Here is a 26,647-nt window from a genome sequence, read left to right on the forward strand (position 1 = left end):
TTGAGGATGAAGATTATTTATTTCTCTCGATGTATTTACATGAAGTAGACAGTCTCATAATCTCTCTAAGAACCGCATTATAGAGGAGAAAATAAGTTCAAACCCAATCCCTATAGAAAGATAAGGTAATTTCATCATCAACCAAATATTTATAAGGTTTCCTTTATCATCTCAATCATTTCATTATAAATATCTTGAGGTGCACCAAGACCAAAAACAAAATCCAAATGATTGTATGTAGGCAGAATCTTGTGGTAAATCAGGCTGGGGATTTGGGGGACTAAGTTGGCGACATCTTCTGGGTCAGCCAACAAATCATGTTGACCACTCCACAGTGCAGTTGGGACTCTCATAGATGACAGATTGTACCTTGGAGGAATAGACTGCATGAACACAAAAGAGAATGAGAGTCTTTACAGAGAGTCACAATTCAAAGCCATATCACATCTGTGGGTGAGTCACTTCTGCATATGATTCTATCAAAAGGCTTTATATGTTTCTTTTCTCCTAAATGGAACTTCCAGAACCCAAAATGATAATAGATGGCTTTGTTTACTTTTTTAAAAGGAAGAGCATAATACAACTCTGATGGAGGCCAGAAGAATATCTTAGTTCTTTAAAAGTAATTATTTCAAATGAAATATATAAATATGAAAATATATAAATGCATTTCTAACATATATTCATATGATATATGTTTTATATATGCTATACTTTAATAAATGCAATATACTAACAATATTGATTCATATATATATTCATTCATTTATAGATATGAATTTCATCTATCTCTCCATTGAACTATCAACATTATTTATTTATAAAAAATTTCTCTCCCATACACTAAATCCAAGTAAGGCTAGGACCTGGCCCAAATACCAGAAGAATGAGTCATCTTTTTTTGATCTGGTCACTAGGTCACTCCTAGAGGGATGCTCTAGGCTCAGAGAATGCAGATTCTGGCCAAGTATTGGACTAAATTTTCATGACATCTCCATGAACAAGATAGATACATGCAGTCTAAAGGACAGTAATCACGAGGGGGGTTTCATAGCTTTTTCAATTCTCACTACCAAAGCATATTTGGCAGGGAAGCAATGAAGTGGGCTGGATTTGTGGTCAGGGGGCCTAGTTTGCTGTTCTAATTGGCTTCATTGATTGCCTTTGTAAAAAGAAAAAAATCATCATTTATTTCCAAAAAAATTACCTGATTATAGTGAGCCAGGTTCTGTTTTCGAGACCCCCAGTCAAAAGCTTGTGTAACATTTGGAATGTTGTGAAAAGTCTGAAAATGAAACAAACAAAAAGAAACATAGGAATTGGAAACATTGCCCATTCTCATGTTCAGTGGATTAAAACTCACTGCATCCTGCCTAGAAAGATGAAAATATTATATATAATATATGTATATATGTATTCCTTTTTAAATGAAAATAAGACTATGATTAAAAAAATCATGGAGGGAGAAGCTAGGTAGCTCAGTGGATTGAGAGCCAGGCCTAGAGACAGGAGGTGCTGGGTTCAAATCTGGCCTCAGATACTTCTTAGCTGTGTGACTCTGAGCAAGTCACTTAACCCCCATTGCCTAGCCCTTACCACTCTTCTGCCTTAGATTCAATTTGCTGTATTGATTTGTAGACAGAAGTTAAGGGTTTAAAAAAAGCCCTGGAAAGATTATATGAAATGATAAATAGTGAAGTGAGCAGAACCAGGAGAATACTGTACACAGTAATAGCAATGATGCACTTAACTACGAAAGATTCAGGACAAAAAATTCTGTCTTCTACCTAAAAGGAACTGAGAGAGGCCAAGTGCCTAGTGAAGCTGCCATTCCTCACCTTATCTACTTCTTGAGGGTTTTTCCCATAGAAGCACCGTGTGCCTTCTTTTCCAACATAAAAGTGGAAATATTGAATGCTAGTATATATATATAACCTATATCATATGTTATCTCAGGGAGGGGAAAGAAACGGAGGGAGTAAGAGAACATCGATAGCAAAATATTAAAAAATGATTATTAAAAATTATATCTATGTAATCTGGAAGAAATATTTAAAAGGCTCTAGGTTCTGGGCAAATGAGGAAAAATGGGTGGGAGCTGAGAATCGTTCAACTTTGGGGAGTTCCCTAAGTATGTATTACATGAAAATAGACAAACCAGTGTGCGGAAAACCCCTGGGATGGCTGTTGGTCTTTTGATCATATGCTGAGGAGCTCATGGAGTTTTAAATCTTCTTAGGTAGCCTTGTTGAGTGGGTGAAATGGAAAAATGGAACTTTACCTAAGTAGCTCTGAACTTGGAAGCCTTCCCTTTGAGATTTCATTCTAACTAAGAATGAGTGCAAAGGAGAAAGCTAACTTCCTGGTGATATGGAGAAGCTATGGAGTCCAGTGGTGGCTGCAAAGGGCTACGAATGCCACTCTTGAGCATGGCACTTTGGTAATTCTAGCCCAGTCTGTTATGATTCCTGGTAAAGCTTCTGTCACAGGACTCTAAGCTGTGCTGAAAATGTGAAATTTCCTCTTGATATAAAAGATGAATATCCAAGTAAAAGGAATCATTTACAAGAAGCTTATTTTGTAAAGGTGACACAACTCAGAGGAAGAAAAAGCAAGCCAAGCCTACTGAGGTGGAAGCTGGCACTGAGAACAGGGTACTAATGACAAAAGGCTTTCCTTGGCAGGCCTAAAGCTGGGGTCTCCCAGCGGGCACTCTAGATATGTGGGGGCCCAAGACTCAGTGACTAGGTTGTTTTTCCATATTTTGTGGAGACATTTCGAGAGTCTTCAACTCCCACTCTAGAAGCATTGGCCAAATTGTACCTGGGCGTAATGGAGAATGTTCTGGACGGATGTTCCCTGGAGGCCATGTGACACGTAGACATCAATTCGGCTCTAAACGGAAAAAGCAATCATTTATTTTCTTGACAAATTTTGCTCCAAGAGCTTCTGATAGCCTAAATTGGGTCTGGAAGGCTCAGTCAGTGGAGCCGATTGTTGAGCAGATTCTATCATGCTGGAAAGCTCTCCAGACCAGGTCTGGTAGGTGGCTGGGCTTCTCTCTCAGGACCAGCCTGGCTAAGCCTAGAGTGAAGCACCAGCATTGGGTCCTCCATAGAGTTAAGAAAAAATTGGCTATAGTAATCCATGAGACCAAGCAAAATGCTCCCCGTTCTAATGAAATGACCCTGAAGAAAAGAAAGATGAGAAAAGGCCGTGGATTAAGCCATTTCTCTTCTGGTAGACCCAGAAAGTCTGGGGAGGAAATAATGATTTTTGAAGAGACCTGTGGGATAATCCTTAAGGAATCTGAATAACAGGATAACAAATGGACAGCCTTGGGTGCCTTTTTTATTCTGTGCTTTACTTGACTTTCCCAGCAGCTAAGTGGTGGAGTGGATAGAGTGCTGGACTTTGGAGTCCAGAAAAGTCATCGGATCTCTCCTCCAACACCTACTAGCTGGGTGACCCTGGGCAAATTACTTAACTGTTTGTCTGAAGAGCCTCCTTCAGACAGAAAGCAGAGAAGGAAAAGGCAAATCAGTCCAGCATCTTTGACAAGAAAACCTCAAAAGGCCTAAGGAAGAGCAATCGATAGTCAATAGTCAATAGCAATAAATAAGGCACAGGGAGAATTCTAATGTCAATCAACAAAATGTCGGTTATGACCAACATGGATACAAGCTTTTTCAAATACAGTCCTTACTTCCTGAGGGCAATAGAAGGGAACCAACTGCCATTCTACAGTAGAGAGCACCTTACACTGACATAACGATGAGATCATTTGTTTATTATGCATTAAAAACACTTTTGTTATTTAGTAGAATAAAACATTCACTTCAAGCAGGACTTTGAATTTTTTTTTTTGCTTTCCAGGCCCTTCAGACGTCGATTCATCTAAAGGATCTGGTCCTCAGAGTCATGTTCTGAATACATATAACAAGATCCACAGGATAATAAGGAAACTAAACATGAATGAAAATAAAAGTGCAAATTTTCCCATCCAAATTCACTTCATAGACTTCCTAAAATGGATCCAAAGTCCCCTGAGAGACCTCTGCATTAACCCAGGGGTCTGACATCCATCTAAAAAGCAAACAAGATTCGCTCGAATACATAGCAAGAGAAATAATTGTGTTTGATAATCCTCAGGGAGTCCCCAGCAGAGTCAAAATGAAAGAGGAACTCTCAAGGGTGTTCCTTAATATGTAGGATAGGAGGGAGGGACAAGACCTGTGATATTATTGGTCTAGGAATGCCTTGGATGGGGAAATCTCTCTACAAATTCAGACTGGTAACTTCTCTGAAATTCAGAGTCCTGGAGAGTTTCCTAAAGCATAGCAGAAGTGAGCTCTGCAGAGTCATACAGTCCATAAAAGGTCAGCAGAAACTGCACACACTGAGCCAAGATGGTAAGCAAATTAGACGGTGTGTAGAAAAATAAAGAATCCGTTGGCCATTTTCAAGAAACAGAAGGTGAGAGGGATTGGCAATAGAAATGGGAAGAAGGGACAACCCGAGAAGATGTTCGTTAGTTCAGGCTTCATCAGATTCGTTTTTTGAAGAGATAACGTGGCGTTGTAGAAAGCTTATTGGGGATGTCATCGTAGACCTTAAGTTAGAATTCCATCTGGCCAACTTTCAAATGCTTTTAAGATGTGTTATTCTTCCTCTAAATGTTTCCTTCTTTTAGCCCAAACCCCATTTTCTCCTTCTCCACCTTTACAATGAATATTAGAGCAGAAGATGGACTCTTAGCAAGAGCATGTCCTACTAAGGGTCTTTTGTATTTTTTCAATATGGCTTCTTTAAAGGTGAAGAGAATTAACTACAAGAAGTTATCTTTAGCCACAATATAGCATCAAAATTAGGCTTGGGTTTCACTTGTCTCTGGCTTTATGGTACTCCCTCATATTCAGAGAGCTTGAGTCAAGCATGGGATTCAGGACATTGATGTTGCCCAGGCTTTTACTTAGCTTTTCTTCTCACTCTGATTCATTTGCATCTCATGCCAGAAAGTATTTTGACTATGAAGTACTCGTTGGACCCTTGCCTCAACAATGACCTGTGTAGTTTCTTCCATAGAGGTCCATGTAATGGGTTTTGGAAGTTCAAAATCCCCATAAGGGTTTCAAGGATGAATTACCCAGGACAATGGACTTGAATTCAGGTACAAACAACAGAATATTTATTTTAAATCTTGCCTTGAGGATATGGTGCCTGATTTTCTTTGAATCCCTCTTAGCTGGGGGTATTTGCATATTTACATATAGTTTTGAAAATGGTTAATACTTCCAAGAAGATAAAAGCCAGAATAAGCATCGAACAGTCCTGAACATAGGAGAAGCCCAAATGATGATGTGAACATTGGATTTAGCTCTCCCCTGATTGTAACAAAGAAGATACTTAGCTCTTCCTTTATTGGGAAGACTGAACTGTAATCCACAATCTATTTTTGTATTTGAATCCCCAAAAGGTGAGAACTCAGTATTTTAAGTAGATTTTCCCCATTTTAACTACAAAAAGGTGTTAAGTAACTACAAAAGGTGAACTGGCCAAAAAAGGTGTTAAGTAACCCAACAGGTATAATCTAACCAAAGAAGTGAACTAAAGAGTTGGCAGTCCTGAAGAGGAGCATCTGCTGTGATTGGTAGACGTGAAATTTAGGGGAGGTGACACAAGAGAAAAAGATCTTTAAAAAGAGGATCAGAGGCCATAAGAATATATATTCAATTTGAGATTCAAGTTGGATGGAGGATTTATGACTCAGAGTTGGACTGGAGGAACTGGACCCTTGGAGGAATTCACTCAGGAGACCTCAGACTGATTTTTCTTTTAGATGGTCACTATTGGTGAGTGAAAGGTTGACTTAGTGACCCTGTCTTTTCTTGGAGGTTTACACCTCTGATAAAGGGCCATCTTCTTGAGACTTTTTTCCCCTGGATGGGGCTAAGAAATTCTTTTGAACAGTCCCCCTTGTTCCCACCCTTATTTTACTTCCCTTTCTACCCCCTTCCCTATTTATCCCCCCACCTTATTTTCCTTGTAGTCTTTCTAAAATTAACCCCCCGCTCCCTCCCTCTCTTGTACTGCTTCCCTCCCCACCAGACCATTTGTTACCCTTCTACTCCCCTATAGGGTGCAAATCTATCCTCTGCCCCCAATGGATTGGATTGTTTTTCCCTCTTTGAGTCACTTTCAAAGCATGTAAAAGTTGAGTATTTCCTGTCTCTGACCTCTTTACCCTTCCAGTGTATTGATGTTATCCCCCCTCTCACCATGAGCTTCTTTATGACCTATAAATTTACCCCCATTTGTTTCTTTTCCCATTTCTTTTAATATTAACCTATTTTAAGCTCTAGTTATATATATATATATGCATACTCATGCGTATGTATTTTTGCATGCATATATTTATATACCTATTTATGTCTTGTCCTTTCATCCTATACAGTTTGTTGCTGTTCCCTCTAAGTATACTTCTTTTTGCTGCCCAGCTAATAACAACATTTTTTAAGAGTTACCAATGACCTCTTTTCTTATAGGGATACATATCATTTTAACTTATTGAGTCTCTTAAAAAATTTTTTTGTTTTTCTTTTTTCCCCTTTTTTAATTACCTTTTGATTATTCTCTTGAGTTCTGTGCTTGGACATCAAATTTGCTGTTCAGGTCTGGTCTTTTCTTTACAAATTCTTGAAATTCTTCTATTTTGTTGAATTACCATACTTTCCCCTGTAAGAATATAGTCAGTTTTGATGGTAGTTGATTCTTGGTTGTAGACCCAGTTCCCTTGCTTTCTGGAATATCGTATTCCATGCCTTTCTTTTTTTCAGTGTGGATGCAGCCAGATCCTGAGTTATCCTCACTGTGGTTCCTTGGTATCTGAATGACTTCTTCTTGGCAGCTTGTAATATCTTTTCTTTGGTCTGATAGTTCTTGAATTTGGCTATAACATTCCTGGGTGTTGTCAGTTAGGGATTAAGTACAGGAGGTGATCTGTGGATTCTATCAATCTCCACTTTTCCCTCTTGTTCAAGGATTTTGGGGCAGTTTTCTTAAATAATTTCCTGTAATATAATGTCCAGGCTTTTTCTTTTGTCATGGTCTTCTGGTAGGCCAATAATTCTTAAATTGTCTCTCCTTGAAAAATTTTCTAAATCCTCTGTTTTGTGAATGAGATGCTTCATATTTTCCTCAATTTTTTCATTCTTTTGGTTTTGTTTTATAGTGTCTTGCTGCCTTGTGAGGTCGCTCGATTCTAGTTGTTGTATTCTGGTTCTTAAAGACTGGATTTCATCCTTAGTTTTTTGGTCGTCCTTTTCCTTTTGTTTGGATTTTCTTTGGAGGTCATCTTTCATCTTCTTCACCTCATCTTTCATCTGCTTTGCCTCATCTTTCATCTCCTTTGCCTCATTTTCCAGCTGGTTGATTTTAGCTTTCAAGACACTATTTTCTGTTTCCAGATGACTTATCTTAGTTTTTTAAGTTCTTTTCCCAATTGTCTTCAGCCTCTCTTAATTGTGTTTTGAATTGCATTATGAGTTCTTCCAAAGCCTGTATCCAATTCGCTGGGATTTCTGATTTTTCCTTTGCTGGGTTCTCCCCCTCTGTTTCATTTGCTCTTTGCTCATTACCTGTGCAGAAGCTGTCTATTGTAATTTCTTTCTTCTTTTTCTGTTGTTTGCTTGAATTTATCCCTTCTTTACTCCCCATATTTGTCTGTACTCTTGCTCCTCTCATTTTGTTTTGGTTTTGGGACTGTCAGTCACCCCTCTTGGAGCTTTGTCAGATCTCTTGGTACAGTCTCTAGGGGAGGAATGTTAGCTTCCCTGTCCTCTGGAGGCTTTTGATTGGATTGAGTTCAGTTGTGTTGGGCTGTATGTGGTATGAAGCTCTGAGGCTCTGAAGACTCCTGGAGGGCTGGGCTGCCCAGGCTCTCTCCAGTTCTCTCCAGCTGCTTCTCTGCTGTCTGCAAGTGCCTTTTCCCGGCCTCCCTAAACTCTGAGGAGTTCTGATGGGATTAGTTCAACTGGATTGGTCTAGATGTGCCCGAGGCAAGGGTGAGACTGGAGCCCAATGGAGGGACCCAGCCACAGCCCGTTTCTCCCTGGCTTCCTCCCCGCTGTCCAAGCTGGATGCCCTGAGCCCGGTGTCCAACTGCTCACAAGGTAGACCCTCCAAACCAGCACCTTTGCCCGCTCAGAGGTTCCCGCTGCTGCTGGGGGCTCAGCCCTCTGGGTTGTGGGGGAGGGGTCCTGGGACCTTCGCTCTGCCTTCCCCTTAGCCCTGAGTATTCTCAGATTCAGGCTTTTGGGGGGCATACCTTTTGATTTGAGTCCAGAAAGAAGAGGGTTCCCCGCTTCTGTCCTGTTGTTCAGATTGAATTTCAGTGCCCTAGGAGCATTCAGTCTGTATCGGTAAGGAAGGGTCTTCCATGAGGTCTGAACTTTTGCTGTTTGCTAAGCTGCCTTCTTTCTGGGGCTTAGAAATTCTAACTGATATAAGAAGAATCCAGATCTCTCTCTCTCTCTCTCTCTCTCTCCCTCTCTCTCTCTCTCTGTCTCTGTCTCTCTCTGTCTCTCTGTCTCTCTCTCCCTCTCTCCTCTCTCTCTCTCTCTCTCTCTCTCTCTCTCTCTCTCTCTCTCTCTCTCTCTCTCTCTCTCTCTCCTTTTCTCTCTTCCATAAATTCCATTTACTTTAGTAATTTAGTAAATTTAGTAATTTAGTAATTCATTTGGGATTTAGAAATTAAATCCCTGGCGACCACTTGAATAGTCAGAGTCCAACCACAATTAAATCTAACCATGGCAAGAAAAAGACACTTGGTGGCTACAAGAGTTACAAAAAAGATCAGAAGAGACAACATGATGCTCTACAGTGAATAGAAATGCCACATCTAGGAGGAAATAAGACTAGAGGGATAGAATCACTAAAGGATATTAGTGGTTCTATGGCACCAGGGATATAGTTATTCTAGTCCTAAATGTTTCCTGGCCACACATACTCATACCCTCATATTCTCTGCTTTGTGCTCCAGCCATATGGATTCTTGAAATGAGCTTCACATATATTCATTATCTCCTCATATTTTCTAGGTTTCAGGTTTTCTCTGTCTATGTATCCTGCCTACCAATCATACTATGGTAGTATGATAAACAGTTAAAAAGTGTGCATCATTTATATCTCTGAGTGCAACAAAATTGAGAGGGAGGAGATCAGTGAATTGGGCTTGAAACTCAAAAATAATTTAAAAAAAGAACAAATTAAAAATACCCAGGTAAAAACTAAAATTACAAATCCTAAAAATTAACAGAGAGATTAATGAAATTGAAAGTAAAAGAAATATTGAACTAATAAATAGGATTAGGAGCTTGTACTTTAAAAAAACAAATAAGATAAAATATTTGCTAATCTAATAAAAAAGAAAGAAGAGAATCAAATTAACAGTATCAAAGATGAAAAGGGTGATCTCACCACTAATGAAGAGGAAATTAAGCTAATTATTAAGAACTATTTTGCCCAATTATATGGCAAAAAAATATAACAATCTAGGTGAAATGGGTGAATATCTACAAAAATATAAATTGCCTACATTAACAAAAGAGGAACTAGAATACTTAAGTAATCACATCTCAGAAAAAGAAATTGAACAAGCAATCAAGGAACTCCATAAGAAAAAATTCCCAGGGCCAGGTTGATTCACAAGTGAATTCTATCAAACATTTAAAGAACAACTAAATCTAATAATATACAAATTATTTGACAAAATAAGCAAAGAAGGAGTTTTACCAAATTCCTTTTATTACACAAATACAATATTGATTCCAAAGCCAGGCAGACCAAACATAGAGAAAGAAAATGACAGACCACTCTCCTTAATGAACATAGATGCAAAAATCTTAAACAAAATACCAGCAAAAAGATTACAGCAAGTTATCATGAGGATTCTCCACTATGACCAGGTGGGTTTTATATCAAGAATGCAAGGATGGTTCAATATTAGGAAAACCATTCACAAAATTAACCATATTGTTAATCAAACCAAGATTGACCACATGATTATCTTAATAGATACAGAAAAAGCTTTTGATAAAATACAACACCCATACCTATTGAAAACACTAGAAAGTATAGAAATAGAAGAAAATAATAAACAGTATATATCTAAAACCATCAGCAAACATCATCTGCAATGGGGATAAACAAGAAGCCTTCCCAATAAGATCAGGAGTGAAACAAAGATGCACGTTATCATTTCTAGTATTTAACATTGTACTAGAAACGCTTGCACTTAGAGAAGAAAAAGAAACTGAAGGGATTAAAGTAGGCAATGAATAAACTAAACCATCACTCTTTGAAAATGATATGATTGGTCTACTTAAAGAATCCTAGAAAATTGACAAAAAGACTAGTGGAAATAATTAACAACTATAGCAAATTTGCAAGGTACAAAATAAACCCAGATAAATTATCAACATTTCTTTATATTTCCAACAAAATTCAGCAGCAGAAGTTAGAAAGAGAAATTCCATGTAAAACCACCTGAGACAATGTAAAATATTTAGGAATTTATCTACTAAGACAAACACAGGAATTATATGAATACAACTACAAAACAATTTCCACACAATTAAAACTAGATCTAAATAATTGGAAAAACATTAAATGCTCATGGGTAGTGTAAACCTTAAAATTTCTTAGACTTATGAATGTTGGAAATTTCCCCATTTCCAACATTAGGTAGGGAGGGTCCTTCTCCTCCCTACCTAAGACTACTTTAGGACAGAAACCTTTTGCTAAACAATGGAAAGGGCTTTGCCCTATGCTTAAGCATAGAACAGGAATTTCTTTGAGTCATGATTGATTTTAGAATTGCTACAATAGAGATACTTGGAATGACAGAACCAGGTCTTAGAACTTACAATCTCCACCCTACTCAGGGTAACAGGATTTAGGAAGGGCTGCAGCAAAAGGATCAAGATTTAATTATTTGAGAATATGACCTTCAACAGACATGTGCAAAGGGGCAGACCTCTGGGCGGTCCTGGGTTAAGCTAGAGCCACCATTGGCACAGGGAAGACATGGACAGTGATTGGTAGATGTGAGAACTGAGGGGAGGGAACTTGGATGGTTTCCTTAAAGATAGCGGGGGTCTGAGGACTAGGGAGGTGGTTGGAGAGGTTTTGCTCGGAGAGGTGGTGCTCTGAGAAGCTTGCTCTGAAGGAGGCTGGAGGTGGAGGCCCCTGAGACTGTTTCTCCATTTTGGTCATGTGAGTGATAGGGACTGATCTCTTTTCTTTGCCTCAGCTATCTAAGGGCTTGGGCCTTTTGGCCCAGCCTAAACAGAGGGGGTATTTAAGCCCTATTCCCTTCTCCCCCTTGCTCTCTCTCTCTCTCTCTCTCTCTCTCTCTCTCTCTCTCTCTCTCTCTCTCTCTCTCTCTCTCTCTCTCTCTCTTTCTCTCTCTCTCTCTCTCTCTCTTTCTCTCTCTCTCTCTAATACCTTTCTTCCTCCTCTTTGTAATTAAACTCCATAAAAGGTTGACTGCTGACTTAAGTTTTCATTTAGGAATTACATAGCTGAATTCCTTGGCGACCTTAAATTAATATATATCAGTCTTTTAAAGTGATTTCCATGTCACAGTAGGATGAGCTAATATAATAAAAATGACACTTACCCAAATGAATCTACTTATTCAATGCCATACCTATCAAACTACCAAAAAAACTTTTTAATAGAATTAGAAAAAAATTTATAACAAAGTTCATCTGGAAGAACAAAAGATCAAGAATATCCAGGAAATATATGAATAATAATAATAAATATTATTTTATAATAATATATCATTAATATAAATATTATGTATTATTAATATAATAATAATAATAATAAAGATTATTAAAAATAATGAAAAAACGTGAAGGATGGGGGCATAGAAGTACTACATCTTAAACTATACTATAAAACAGTGGTCACCAAAACAATATGGTACTGGCTAAGAGACAAAAGGGTGGATCAGTGGAATAGACTAGGGATAAATGACCTCAGCAAGCTAGTGTTTGATAAACCCAAAAATCCCAGCTTTTGGGATAAGAACTCACTCTTTGACAAAAACTGCTGGGAAAATTGGAAAATAGTATGAGAAAAATTGGGTTTAGATCAACATCTTACACACTATACCAAGATAAATTCAAAATGGGTATATGACTTAAATATATAGAGTGAAATCATAAATAATGTAGGTGAACATAGAATAGTATAACTGTCATATCTGTGGGAAAGGAAGGAATTTAAGACCAAGCAAGAGAGAGATCATTGCAAAATGTAAAATGAATAACTTTGATTTTATCAAATTAAAAAGGTTTTGTACAAACAAAACTAGTGCAACCAAAATTAGAAGGAAAGCAACAAACTGAGAGAACATTTTTATAACAAAACTCTCTGACAAAGGTTAAATTTCCCAAATATATCAGAAACCAAGTCAAATTTACAAAATATCAAGCTATTCCTCATCAACAAGGTCAAGGGATAGGAGTAGGAAGTTTCACACATTGAAATAAAACTATCAATAAGCACATGAAAAAGTGTTCTAAATCTCTTATAATCAGAGAAATGCAAATCAAAACAACTCTGAGGTACCACCTCACACCTAGCAGACTGGCCAGTATGGCATCAAAGAAACATGATAAATGTTGGAGGGAATGTGGCAAAAGTGGGACACTGCTGGTAGAGTTTTGAACTGGTCTAATCATTCTGGAGGGCAATTTGGAACTATGCTCAAAGGGCTTTAAAAGAATGCCTATGCTTTGACCCAGCCATACCACTGTTCATTTTTTACCCCCAAAGAGATAATAAAGAAAAATACTTGTACAAAAATATTTATAGCCACACTCTTTGTGGTGACAAATAATTGACAAATGAGGGGGTATCCCTCGACTGGGAAATGGCTGAACAAATTGTGGTATCTGGTGATGATGGAATATTATTGTGCTGAAAGGAACAATAAACTGGAGGGATTCCATGTGAACTGGAGCAACCTCCTGGAACTGATACTGAGTAAAAGGAGCAGAACCAGAAGGACATTGTACACAGAGATGGATACATGATGGCACAATCGAATATAATAGACTTTTTTACTAGCAGCAATGCAATGGCCCAGGACAATCCAGAGGAACTTATGAGAAAGAACACTATCCACATTGAGAGAAAGAATTATGAGAACAGAAACACAAGAAAAACGTATGCTCAATCATGTAGTTCGATAGGCATATGATTAGGGTGTTAATGTTAAAAGATCATTCTACTTCAAATATGAATAACATGGAAATAGTTTTTGAACAATGATCCACATAAACCCAGTGGAATTGCTTGTAAGGGGGTAGGGAGAGAGGAGAGTGAATTATGAATCTTGTAACCATAGAAAAATATTCCATATAAAAAATTAAAATTAAAAACTTAAAAGTGTGTATCAGAAGACTCTTATCTCATTACTAGTCTTACTAAAATATTTAATTATATGCCTTATGTTATAACAAATAGGTCTTCTGGTTGGTTAGTAAAAGTGTTCCTATTGGAGTGGGACCATGATCTGAGTGATACGCCAAAGAGCACCTTGAAACTGTAATCTATCTTCTGAAAAAACCTTGTGCAAAAAGGTGCCCCAGAACCTTTTAAAAAGATGAAAATCGATGACTATGAGCAAGACCTCTTTGGTAAGCTCATGTGTATATGCAGGACTTTTTGAAATACTAGGTGGTATTAGAGAATGTCAAACATGGATTTAGGAAGACTAGGCTGAAATCCCACCAGAGACCCTACTGCAGGCACTGACTAGCTATCTGGTCTTAGGTGAGACACAATCTCTCTCGGGCTCAGTTCTTTCATCTTTAATATATATTATAATTATTATATAAATATATTATGTATTATGTATTATATGTTATATATCATATATTATATACCATATATTATATGTTATATATCATATATATCATATATTATATGTTATATATCATATATATCATATATAATATAATTAAAATTATATTTAATATATAATATAATATAATAACACTTTCTCATAAGTGAAGGTGCAAGAATTAAATCAAATGGTACACCTAGGTTACTTTCCAAACCTGAGATTAGTATCTGAATTGCTGGCTGTTATTACTTGGTTTTTAAAGGGATGAGGCATAGACCAAGAACATGAGTCAAAAGGAAGCCTTGTGAGTCATCACAGCTTCATCCACCTAGTGGAGAAAAGTTTTGGGTGGTGTCTGTGGCCTCCAGAATAGGTGATCTTAGGGGTAGTCGGGGCTTTGGAGAGACAAAACAAATATCATAGCTTGTCTCTCATATAACAATGGCCCTCCACTAACAACTGAGAAGAGGAAAAGGAAACACTCTTACCATGTTTAAGTTTTTCGGGTCAAATCCAACCAAACTGAAGATGATTTTACCACAGATGGTACCAGTTATTTCATTGTCACATACTTCAGTGGCCAGAAGCTTGTTGGTAGCAGTCTCAGGCAGAAAGACCTTGTCACCCACTAAAAGCTGTGAAGGAAAAACCCAATGCAAATATAGCAGCTGAATTCCAAAAAGAACAGCACCCCAGGGCCAGTATCTTGAGATACTCCACACCCACTACCTAACATTCTCTCTTGAATTGCTGAGACATAATTTGAAGGGCCTGAGTGTTCTGGCCCATGAGATACAAGAATCAGATTTGGGCAAGAGCTAAGAGGAACCCCAAAGTCCCTGACTATATCCTCAAAAGGGGTCATCCAGACCTTGCCCAGAATCTTCAAGAAGGGGGAATTAATAAAGGAATAAACATTTTAGAAGCATCTACTCTGTACTAGGTATTATGCTTAGCACTCTTTACAGATAATATTCCATTTCATCATAACAACATCTCTGGAAGGTCAGTGTCATTATTATCCCTAAGTGACAGAAGAAGAAACTGAGGCAGATAGAGGTCAAATGATTGACCCAGGTCACACAGCTATCGAGAGTCAGCACAATTCAAACTGTGGTCTTCTGACTCAAAATCCAACATTTTGTTTATATGGTATCTTGATGGTGCAATGAATGAGTAGAATTCTCGATTTGGAATTAGGATAGTGTGACCTCAGACACTTACAAGATTTCTGACTCTAGGTCAATCTTTAACCTCTAGGGAAAACACTATGGCAGAAACTAGGTATAGACCAATATCTCACACTCTCTACCAAGATAAGGTAAAAATAGATATATGATTTAGACACAGTATGGCCCTATAAGTAAATGAGGGGAACATAGAATAGTTTGCCAGTCAGATCTTTGGAAAAGGGAAAGATGTAAAATGAATAAATTTACCTATATTATATTTAAAAGGTTTGGTACAAACAAAACCAATGTAACCAAGATTACAAGTTAAACAACAAATTGAGAAAAATATTTGATAATAAATTTCTCTGATAAAGGCTTCATTTCTCTAATATGTAAAGAATTAAGTCAAATTTACAAGAATACAAGTCATTCCCCAATTGATGAATGGTCAAGGAATATGAATAAGCAGCTCTCATATTAAGAAATCAAAGCTACAAACAATCATATGAAAAAAATGTTTCAAATCCTTCTTCTTAAAGGAAATATAATTTAAGACAACTCTTATGTATCATCTTACACTTATCAGATTGACCTATATGACATTAAAGGTAAGGGACAAATGTTGGTGAGGATGTAGGAAACTGGGACCCTAATACATTACTGGTGAAGTTGTAAACTGATTCAAACATTAAGGAGGGCAATTTGGAACTATGCCCAAAGGCTATAAACCAAAAGCACATCCTTTTATCCAGTAATGCATTAGTATCCCAAGCAGTGTCCCACTACTAGGTCTATATTCCAAAGAGATTTTTAAATGGGGGTGAAAGGACCTACTTGTACAAAATATTTCTAGCAGCTCTTTTTGTGAAAGCAAAGAATTGGGAATTGAAAGGATGCCCATCACTTGGGAAATGGCTGAACAAATTGTGGCATGTGATGGTGATGGAATAATATTGTGTTGCAAGGAATGATAAACAGAATGATTTGAGGGAGAGCTGGAAAGATCTAGCTGAACTGATGCAGAGTAAAATAAGCAGAACCAGGAGAACATTATATACACAGTAGCAGCAATATTGTGGAATGATTAATCTTGAAACAGCTATTATTGGCAATACAATGATCCAGGATAATGCTGGGGAACTAATGTCAAAAGGAGCTATCTACCTCCAGGGAAAGAACCATGGGAGGAAGTATACAGATCAAAGGATGGGATTTTTCACTTGTTTATTTGGGCTTTTTATTTGGGGGTTTTGGTTTTATGTGAGTATTCCCTTACAAAAATGAGCAATATGGAAATGTGTTTTGGATAATAATACATGTATAGGGGGCAGCTGGTTGGCTCAGTGGATGGAGATACAGGCCTAGAGATGGGAGGTCCTAGGTTCAAATCTGGCCTCAGACACTTCCCAGTTGTGTGACCCTGGGCAAGTCACTTAACCCCCATTGCCTAGCCCTGACCACTCTTCTGTCTTGGAGCCAATACAGTATTGACTCCAAGATAGAAGGTAAGGGTTAAAAAAGATAGTAATACATGTATAACCCAGACTGAGTTTGCCACCTCTGGGGAAAGGGAAGTGAGGGAGGGAGGGAGGGAGACAATTTGGAATTTATAACTTCAGAAAATTTATGTGGAAATTTGTTCATGAATGTAATTATTAATATATATAATACTTATGTATCTTTATAAGAAAAATAATTTAAAAAATTTTAACATCTAGATTAATTTCTGTGTTAATGACTGGGTTAACCTGGGCCTGTCTACAAGCCAATTTTAATCTTCTGTAGTTTCCATGTCTTCGTGTGCAAAATAGCAATAATAAAACCACCTTCCTCCCAGGATTGTTGCAAGGGTCAAATGAGATCTTGTAAATAAAATAGTTTGCAAACCATATGGCATAATATGACTGTTTGGCACTATTACCTTTATTGACCTAAGATCTCTCTGTTACCTCATGCTGATCGTCCTACCCATTTCTCTTTGTTCTCATCATGCAAAGAATGAATCTAATTTCCCTTCTCAATGACAGAATTTCGAATATTTCAAGGATGTTCTCCTGCTCCTTCTGTACTCCCTGAATCTTCTCTTCTCAAAGATAAAGACTCTTATTTCTTTAACTCAGATTCATGTTCATCACGATGTCCAAGTTCATCAGCTGGATACTCTCATTTGAATGTCTCATTTCCCATTAGATACACCCATTTTTTACTTCCTTGGCTTTTCCATCATAGAGCATCCCCCACCACCCACAGACCCATCATTGGGAATTCTCATCATCTGGCAAGATCCAGTCAGCCTTGGGACTCAAACTTCATGAGATCATCTGTCCCTCTGATAGCAGGGGAGAGTCATAAGGTCATCCACCTAAGGGCAGAGGACAGGATAGTCGTCCCTTTGGACATCTCATCATTTCTATCCAGGCTGAACTCAGTTTAGACTGCCCTGATTTCTCAGCCATATTCCCTCACCAGGTGGGGTCCTTTCCCCTCCCTTTCAGCTATCTTTTATGTGCTATATTCTTCATTGGATTATAAGCTCTTTGAGGACAAGGACTGTGGTTAGGACAGTGCCTGGCACATGATAGTTGCCTAATAAATGTTAATTGACTGTTGATTCTCAGGAAGGGAAGTGTTTGCATAGAAGAGTGTATACAAAACTCACTTGCAAAATAGCTTTGGGCACTGGACTCAAGCTTTGTTGCTTTGGTGACTCCCAAGAGAAGGTAGTCCTTCAAATGAAGGTTATCAATTTTCTGACCTTACATTCTGGAGTGCTGCCCAGATCTCTGGGGAGTTCAGTGGCCTGCTTAGCATCTTACAGCCCATAAATGTTAGAGGCAGGACCTGAACCCAAGATTTCCTGGTTTTAAGGCCAACTCTCTCTTCATTACCAAGTTATACATAGAAAATAAAGGCAATAAACATTGAATCTCAGATCATGGTAGGAAAAAGAAGGATCCAGTGGCTGAGAGCAGTGGGAAAACCTAAGGTTAGCAGCAGAGTTTAGACTGAATTTTGAAGGAAATTCAGACTAAGAGGCAAAATCAAAGAGGGAGCCAAGGTCAGATATGGGAGACAGCAAGAGCTAAAAACTGACTTCTGTCTAATTAGCTATAGTGAAAAGGGAAAGATTTACCATTTACATTTTGACATGGTGCCTAATTATTTAGTTTTTTGGCCCTACCCAATTGTCCCAATCCATCTTTCCCATTGTAAAGATTAGGAAACCAAAGTCCAGGGAGAAAGCATGACTTGTCCAAAATCATGTAATCATGGATGGGCAAGATCACCGCTAAGGTTCCCTCTGACTGAACTGTTTTTCATTCTGAGACTTTAGAATGGATCTGTGTTCTTACACAAAAGAGTTTTCTTCCCCATCTCTAGGTAAATGGCTCTGAAACCTAAACGTATCACCAGGATCCATCCTCTACTTCTCCTTTACTTGCTGTTCAATTCTAGTTTGCAAAAGGAATTACATACCTTGAGCAATGGCGCAGGCACCATAAAAAGCAGCTTGAAAGTGAGACTTCTAAGATACTGAGCGTTAAACACTGGAGCCAAGGCATAAAAAGCTTTGACCTTCTGAGCCAGCTGGGGTACGGTAGAGAATGCCAGGAAACCTGAAAGACAACAGGAGATTTGGTTCTACTAGATTTGACCTGTGAAGACCCTTCCAATTCCCAATTAGGACCCTTTGAATCTGTGATGCAGAAGCCACAAGGGAGTGCTTAGCCACTCAGAGAACAGCCCTAGGAATGATCCTGGCCAATGGGAGCATCACAGAGTTAAAGAATCTCCAAGTTAAGCCTCAGAGGTCAGCTAATCTTCCCCACCATCTGGCAAATGAGCAACAAGTTTCTCCCTGGGCACTCACATTTCCTGTCTCCTTTTCCCCATTCACAGGATTTTAGCATGCACTTCAATAAACAAAGATCCAACCAACTCAATTTAAAGAGCAGTTGATTTTTTTTTTTCAAAATAGCCTTGGTGTATTTTAAAAGAAAAACTAGGGGGCAGCTGGATAGCTCAATGGATTGAGAGCCAGGCCTACATAGAGTAAGTTCTAGGTTCAAATCTGGCCTCATACAGCTCCTAGCTGTGTGACCCTGGACAAGTCACTTAAACCCCATTGCCTAGCCTTTGTTCCCCTTTTGTCTTAGAACCAATACACAGTATTAGGAAATATATTATATCAGGGTCACTACATTGCTAGATGGGAGAAACTCTGCAGATATTGCCTATGTGGCTCTTGTTGGCATTTTTTCTCCTTTGGCCAATTTGCAGAGTGAGGTAAAACCTAAGAACAGTTTTGATTTACAATTCTCTTATTTGGGGGATTTTTTCAAGTAATTTTTGAATATTTTGAATATTTATACTTTTGAGAAATTTTTATTCATGTCATTTGAGCACTTTTTTATTGGGAATGACACATATATGTGTATATATATGTATACATATCTATAAATATGCATACATGTGTATATAGATTCATTTACACATCTCAAAGACCAAATCTTCATTAGAAAATTTTGAAATAATGATTTTTTTCCCATTCAGTAATTTCCATTCTTATATTAGATACATTACTTTTGTTTATGCAGAAGCTTTTCAGTTTCATATAACCAAAGTCATCACTTGAATGTCTTGTGATTGCCTTTATCCCTTGTTGCTTTAGAGAACATTTCCTATGCATAGCTACCAAAGGCACAGAACCTGTGTGCCTTCCATTTATTAATATACCTACCTTGAATAGGAAAGTCGCATATCTACTGAGAACGTATTGGGAGTGTGGGATAAGATATTGGTCTCAACCTAGTTCCTGACAGACTGCTCTCTGGGACTCTCTAGTGTCAGAGTCTCTTGTGCTATTTGTGTTGAAGATATAAAGAGCAATGAACGACAGAAAGAGAAGGCTCAGCTCATTTAGGAATGGTTGGATGGCTCAACCTCTAGAATAATCACTAATGAACCAGAAAGCACTTAATCAATGCTAACTATGTGCCAAGCTCAGGAAAAGGCACTGGGGATACAGAGAAAAGTGAAACAGGAGACCCTGTCCTCAAGGAGCTTATATTCCAATGGGAGAAGATGGCATTCCTACAAATAAACAGAGAGAAACATGGAGAGCATATGGGAGTTAAACGTCAAAAGCACTGCACTAGCACCTGGGGGACTGGAAAGCAGCTTCTCTCTCTATAAAAGGGTGACATGTGAACTCAATCTTGAAGGTCAACAGGAATCCCAACGAGTCCATAAGAAAAGGGGGGACATTCTAGGGTGGGTGACAATAAGTGCAAGGCACAGAGATGGAAGGATACATCCTCTATGGAATAGCAGATGTGCCCATTTTCTTGGACTGTAGAGCAGAGAAGAGAGAAAGATGCCTATTGATTCTAGAATGTTAGGATGTGATCTGGCTGTGAAGAGTTTTAAATGATCACTATATAGAGGATGAATTGGTGAAAGTGAGGAAAAACATCAAAAGGCTATTGCAAAAGTCTATGCATCAAGAGATGCGAATTTGAAATGAAGTGTTGGAAGGGCAAGTTAAGAAAAGGGCATTCGTGTGAGAAATGTGAAGAAGTCAAGAAAAGGAATTGGCAGTTATTTGGATATGTGGATTAAGGGAGAGTGAAGAATGGGAGATGACAATTAAATTGTGGCCTTGGGAGACCAGAAAGGTGGTGGCAGTCCTGACAGAGACTCGGAGGGTCAGAAGAGTGGTTAGTCTGAGGCAAGAGATAAGCATTTCCATTTGAACACTTTAACGTTGAGATGTCTAAAGAATACCCTGTTTCAACAGAGCAGTGAATATTGGGTAATGTTAGGCTTGTGCTTAGGAGAAAGGTAAGAGTTGGGGATACATTATCTGGGAGATACCCATCTCAATCCATGGCAACTAAAGAGGTCACCAAGTGAAGTGAAGAGAGAAAAGAACATAGAATGTTCCCTAGAGGGGAACATTCCCATTTAGGGGCTGTGACATTGACCACGATGCGGCCAAGGGGACTGAGAAGCAGGGAGAGATAGAGGAGAGAGAATAAAAAGAAGACATGGCCACCAGAACCCTGAACAAGTCAAGAGACTTAAAGACTGAGAAAAGGCCATTGGATTTGCCAATAAGAAATCAACACAAATTGGGCAACTTGAACTCAAAAAATAAAAACCATTAAAAAATGTGAGCTTGACAATCAATCCAAAACTGATCTGAGATAGTAGGGAGCATCGATTTGGCCTGGGCATCAGGAGATAAAGGGAAAACTGCTAATGCAGTCTTAGACTGTTTTGTTTGATAGGCTTAGAATGCATCTCTGGGAATAAAATAATTCCAGGATTCTCTGCCCAAGTCGATGACATAGGAAGTCAAGTCTTCATTTGGGATACCACTTCATAGAATGAGCATGCATGAGCTGGAAAGCATTCAGTGAAGGATGATCAGGAAGGCAAAGAGCTTTGTGTTCATCCCTCATCAATATTATCTGGTAGGCCATTAGCCTGGACAAAACATAGGAGAGACCCAAGAGTAATCTTTCATTTTTAAGTGGCTTTTATGAAGAAGAGGGATTAGACCTGTTTAACTTAACCCCAGAAAACACAACTGGGAACCCTGACAAATGGTTACCTTTCTTCCCCTTGGAGGTCTACACTGAAGAGAAACTCCCTCCCTCTTAAATTACTCCATCCCCCTTCAGAGAGTTCCCTTTGTTAGGATGTTTTCCTGGCTCACTCAAATCTGTCTTTCTCTAGTTTCTACATTTTCTTTTTTCAACCTCTGGGCCAAGATGAATAAATCTTCCCTTTTGCACAAGAAATCCCTCTAAAAAGAGGAAATGTGTTTTGCTCCTCGTCCCATTTCCTTTAACTTTTGTCCTCCTCCATCTTCTCTCTTCCATGTTCACAACTAGTGCCTATTACAAATGTGTTACTCTTTCTTACCACACAAAAAGACAACAAACAAACTTGAACTTTGTGAAGGAGAGTCAAGGAGGAAGTTCTCAGATCCTAAACAGTCTGACCATACCAATAAGAGTTCCCTGAGAATGGCCCACGTAATATATCTTCTGCCCAGTTTTTTCTACAATGTAGTCAATTGAGGCTGGAAGATCATATCTCGCCATTTCATCGAAACTGCAAAAAGAGAAACAATGAAGTCAGATCGACGTCAGAGCTTTGATTTCAACATCTGACCAACCACAGCCCTCCTTTTTCCTAGGTGAAAACAGGATCCAATTCTTGTTCTTCAAACATATCACATGACAGATATGTAGAATCATTCTAATAATGATCTCCAGTGTAGCCAGAACAAAGAAAAATGTCACTGGGAAATGTTGTCTAGAATAAAAAAAAGCATAATACGACAAAGACAATGTTAATTGGAAGTTTTCTAAGTCAATACGTAGCTTTGGAGACTTGTTTCTGCTTCATCCAGAGCTTCATTGGAAATAAAGCAGAGGTATCACAGAATAGCAGATACCCTGATAGAATGTGATCCAAACTGGGTGATTTTTCAAGGCAAAACTTAAAGTCTTGTGATTTCACTTGAGTGAAATTAAGTAAAGTTGAGATTTCATCCCTTGCTGCTGTTTGGAAGATTCAAGGTACACAAAAGGGACACTGGAGCGTTCCCTACCTGAAAGCCCAGTACTCTCTGGAATTTGTTGACAAGGTGGCATGTTTCCGGGAATACGTATTCCCCCGGTTGTTTCCCATCCACACATCAAAGCCTGCATCTGCCAGAATGAAGGCCAGGCTGTTGTTGGGGAGGTTGGAGATCCAGCTGACAGCTGATGACAACAAACCATGCTGCAAAAATATAACAGGCCGCTGACCTGAAACAGAAACATTGAATACTCACAACCAAATTTCTGCCACATTAACATTGAAAATCTCTCCTTGGATGGGTGGACTTTGGCTTCCTGGGGAAATGTGCAAACCACAGGAGCTAAGAGTTGGAATTATAGCCAGCCATCAGAGGGAAAAGGGCTCATCTTTTGTTTAAAACAATATTTTCTCACTATTTAACAAAAATCCCTGAGAAGAATAGAAAGCAAGATGGCAGAACCTATGGATAGACCAACATCTTATACTATATGCCTAGATAAGCTCAAAACAAGCACCTACTTTAAACATAAATGGTGATACCAGGCGCAAATTAGGGGAGCATGGCATGGAATCGTTTCCCTCTCAGATGTATAGATAAGGGAAGAATGTAGGACCAAAAAGAGAGAGCATTCCCAGATGCAAAAATAACCGTTTTGATTGTAGTATATTCCAATGAAACAAAGATGGTAAAGAAAGCAGAAGGATAGGGGAAAGTTCCATGGGAAAATGTGTCTGATAAAGGCAGCATTTCTCAAAAATACAGAGAACTCCATCAAATATATAAGAATAATGGTCAATCCCCAATTGTCCAATGGTCTAAGGACATGGAGAAGCAAACAGAGAAGCATCTATACTAATACGTAAAAATGTTCTAAAACTATTGATTAGACACAAGCAAATTAAAACAGCTATGAGGTACCATCTCATACCTACCAGATTGATTGAATGAACAAAAAGGGAAATGAGATTAGCACAACTAGGCCTGTATCCTAAAGAGAAAAAATAAAGTGAAGGGAAGAGTTATTTGTACAAAAATATTTATATTGCTTCTTTGGGGGGTGGAAAATAATTGGAAATTGTGGAACTGTCCACCAATTGAGTAATAGATGAACAAGTTGCAGTATATGATTGTTATGGAATATTACTGTGTCATAAGAAATGATGAGTAGGATTTCAGAAAAACCTAGAAAGACTTGCCTGAACAGATGCAAAGTGGAGTGAGTACAACCAGGGTACCATTATACACAGTGACAGCGATATTACACAGTAATCAACTTTGAATGACTTAGCTATTCTCAGGAATACATGATTCAAGACAATTATAAAGGAATTATGATGAAAAATTCCATCCACCTCCAGAGAAGGAACTGATTGAGTCTGAATGCAAATCTAAGCATCCAATTTTCAACTTCATTTTCTTCATAGTATTTTCTTTATGAGTCTTCTTCCACAACATGACTTAAATGGAAATCTGGTTTGCATGATCACACAAGTATAATCTAGATCAAATTGCTTACCATTTTGGGTAGGAGAGATTAAAGAATGGGAGGGGGATTACTCAGAAGATATGAATTTGGAAATCAAATTTTTGGAAAATAAGTGTTAAAATTGTCTTTATGTGAATTTGGGAGGAAACAACATGTTATATTAAAAATAAAGAAGAATATTTCCTGTTCTATGCATGTCCAGAGTCAACTCCACAAGAATAGGGTGGTTTCCCTTTGTTCAATAGTCATCTCCACTCAACCTGTTGTGTCTATATGAATGAGGCATGTTGGGTTACTCTCATGCATTCAGAAATAGGCATAAAAAAATCAGTAATTGTTCTGTAGACACTGACATTCTGAAGTAAGGAAAGTGATGGAGATGATTCTATAAAATTCTAGCCTTATCCATATTGCAAACAAAATAAACTTCAAGAACTAGAAGGGGATTTTGGAAATAACTTGATTAAAGTAATAATAATAGTAATAGCAATTGGTAGAGTTTAACTAATTTGATTTTCATGACTCTGCAAGGTAAATACTTCTGTTATTCTCATTTTACAGATGAGGAAACTGAGGACAAAAGTGGTTAAATGACTTGCCCACAATTCCATAGTTATAAAGTATTTGAGGCAGGATTCAAACTCAAATCTATACTTACTCCCAATCCAAATAGTCACTGCACTACCAAAGCTGCCCCATTTGGTAGACAAGGAAAATAACACACACACAGAGAACAGAAGGGACTTTATTAAGGCCACTCAAAGTGTTACTAATGGAGCTACCACTAAAACTGGGCTTCCCTAACTTACTATTGATGACTATCAATTTCCAGTGGCAGGAGGACAGAATTCTTTCTCACTACCTGAGCTTCTACTTAGTCAAAGACCACAGCTTTCAGGGATCTGGCACACTCAAGGAAAAAGGACTAAAAGAAATTCAGGAGACACTTTTACTGAAATGAACCACCAGCATGACCAGAGTCAGTGGTCTCTTGCTGGGTTGAAGTACCTGAGTCTGATCTGGAGGCTCTAGGCTACTAAAGAATTAGCAAATATTCTCTCTGAGAACCATGAACAAGAGTAAGTTGGTCAGTGGAAAAGACTTGTGAGTCACTCCTATGGAGAAAATCAAGAGCACCTAGAGACTGGTTTTATCCCAGAGTTTGGATAGCCACCCCACACTTCATTCTCTTGAATCTCATTGTAAGGTCCTTCTACAATCAATATTCCATAGAAAGTTGTGGTTGTGATTCTCTTGGACAAATGAAGTTTCTAAGACTTTTCCATTCTCCAGTTGGTTTCAAAATCCTTCCCCATCTGTTTTTCTCTAAAGGAAAGACAAGGTCTTTAGCTAAGTAATATTTCTTCATTTAAGAATGAAGATTGTTAGAAGTGGAAGGGAAATTAGGTAATCCAATATAACCCTACAATTGGAGAAAGGAGAATAGAGAGGCCCAAAGAGAAGTGGTTTGCCCAAGGTCACATAGCCAGTAAACAACAGGCTAAGATTGCACCCTATATTTTTAGCCTCCAAACCTGGCTATCTCTACTTGATACCTACCGGAAACTTTATTGCCTGCTCTTCCATAGGGAATTCTATGAAGGGTAAGGATATATGAATCAACAGTTTGAACTTCATGCTCTTCAAGTGGGTATTTCCAGTAGCGAATGATCTGACTCTAGTTGGAGAAAAGCTGCATTTAGTCTAGGGTACTGGCAATCCATTTTTTTAATCATTCTAATCCTGTTATTTCATTTCTTTTTTTTTTAAAAGCTCTTACTCTCTGTCTTGGAATCAATACTAAATATTGATTCCAAGACAGGAGAGAGGTAAGGGCTAGGCAATGGGGGTTAAGTGACTTGCCCACCTTCACACAGCTAGGAAGTGTCTGAGGTCAAATTTGAATCTAGGACCTCCCATCTCTAGGCCTGGCTCTCAATCCAATGAGTTGCCCCCTGTTATTTCATTTCCTAATAAATATATGACTGCTCTACTGTATTAATGCTCAAGCTCTTAAATGTTAAAAAACAACCTAGAAACATAGATTCAACAATGAATTAAATGTGATTTTTTTCCTAATAAGAAGAAAACTTACAACACTTAATAGAACTTCAGGATTCACTGGTTTCATGAGAGCATGGGAATGACATTCTGTTCCTAGTGCCTGGATCATAAATACTGCCACGACAAATCTCCACATTTTGTTTTCACCTGGAGCATGGAGATTAATGGCACTGCATAAACATTGACAAGGACATAGGTTGAAAACATCAAACCAGTAATAGAAAGCCATGAATTCTTAGGATTATACGCTAAGATGCAGGAAGGAATTCTTGAAGCCATCAGGGTCCTGAGCCAATGGATAAACATGTATGAAGAGTAGAGATAAAGAGTATATAATTACACAGGAGATTCTCTTGGGAGTCAGGAGGTGATGAGCAAAGGGGCATAAATATAGAGATTTT

General features: G+C 38.2%; 1 protein-coding gene across 1 annotated transcript; it reads right to left on the reverse strand.

Annotated features, from left to right (window-relative positions):
• On the reverse strand, positions 1-26,313 carry LOC100021646 (gastric triacylglycerol lipase-like). Its single transcript, XM_056815082.1, has 9 exons — positions 26,278-26,313; positions 25,743-25,860; positions 22,724-22,922; positions 22,115-22,221; positions 18,574-18,713; positions 14,413-14,559; positions 2,824-2,895; positions 1,208-1,285; positions 1-383 (listed from the first exon to the last, which is right to left on the reverse strand). The coding sequence occupies exons 1-9, from the start codon at positions 26,311-26,313 to the stop codon at positions 150-152; spliced, it is 1,131 nt and encodes a 376-aa protein (XP_056671060.1). The 3' UTR covers positions 1-149.
• Positions 26,314-26,647: the final 334 nt, after the last annotated feature.

This window comes from Monodelphis domestica, chromosome 1 (assembly GCF_027887165.1).
Source record: "Monodelphis domestica isolate mMonDom1 chromosome 1, mMonDom1.pri, whole genome shotgun sequence".
In the NCBI taxonomy this organism is placed as follows: Eukaryota; Metazoa; Chordata; class Mammalia; order Didelphimorphia; family Didelphidae; genus Monodelphis; species Monodelphis domestica.

Coding starts and splice junctions, on each gene's coding strand:
- LOC100021646 (XM_056815082.1), bottom strand. CDS start 26,313: ATGAAACCAGTGAATCCTGAAGTTCTATTAAGTGTT. Junction 1,286..2,823: donor ACATTCTCCATTACGCCCAG/GTACAATTTGGC, acceptor TTTCATTTTCAG/ACTTTTCACAACATTCCAAA. Junction 384..1,207: donor ACCTGGCTCACTATAATCAG/GTAATTTTTTTG, acceptor GTGTTCATGCAG/TCTATTCCTCCAAGGTACAA.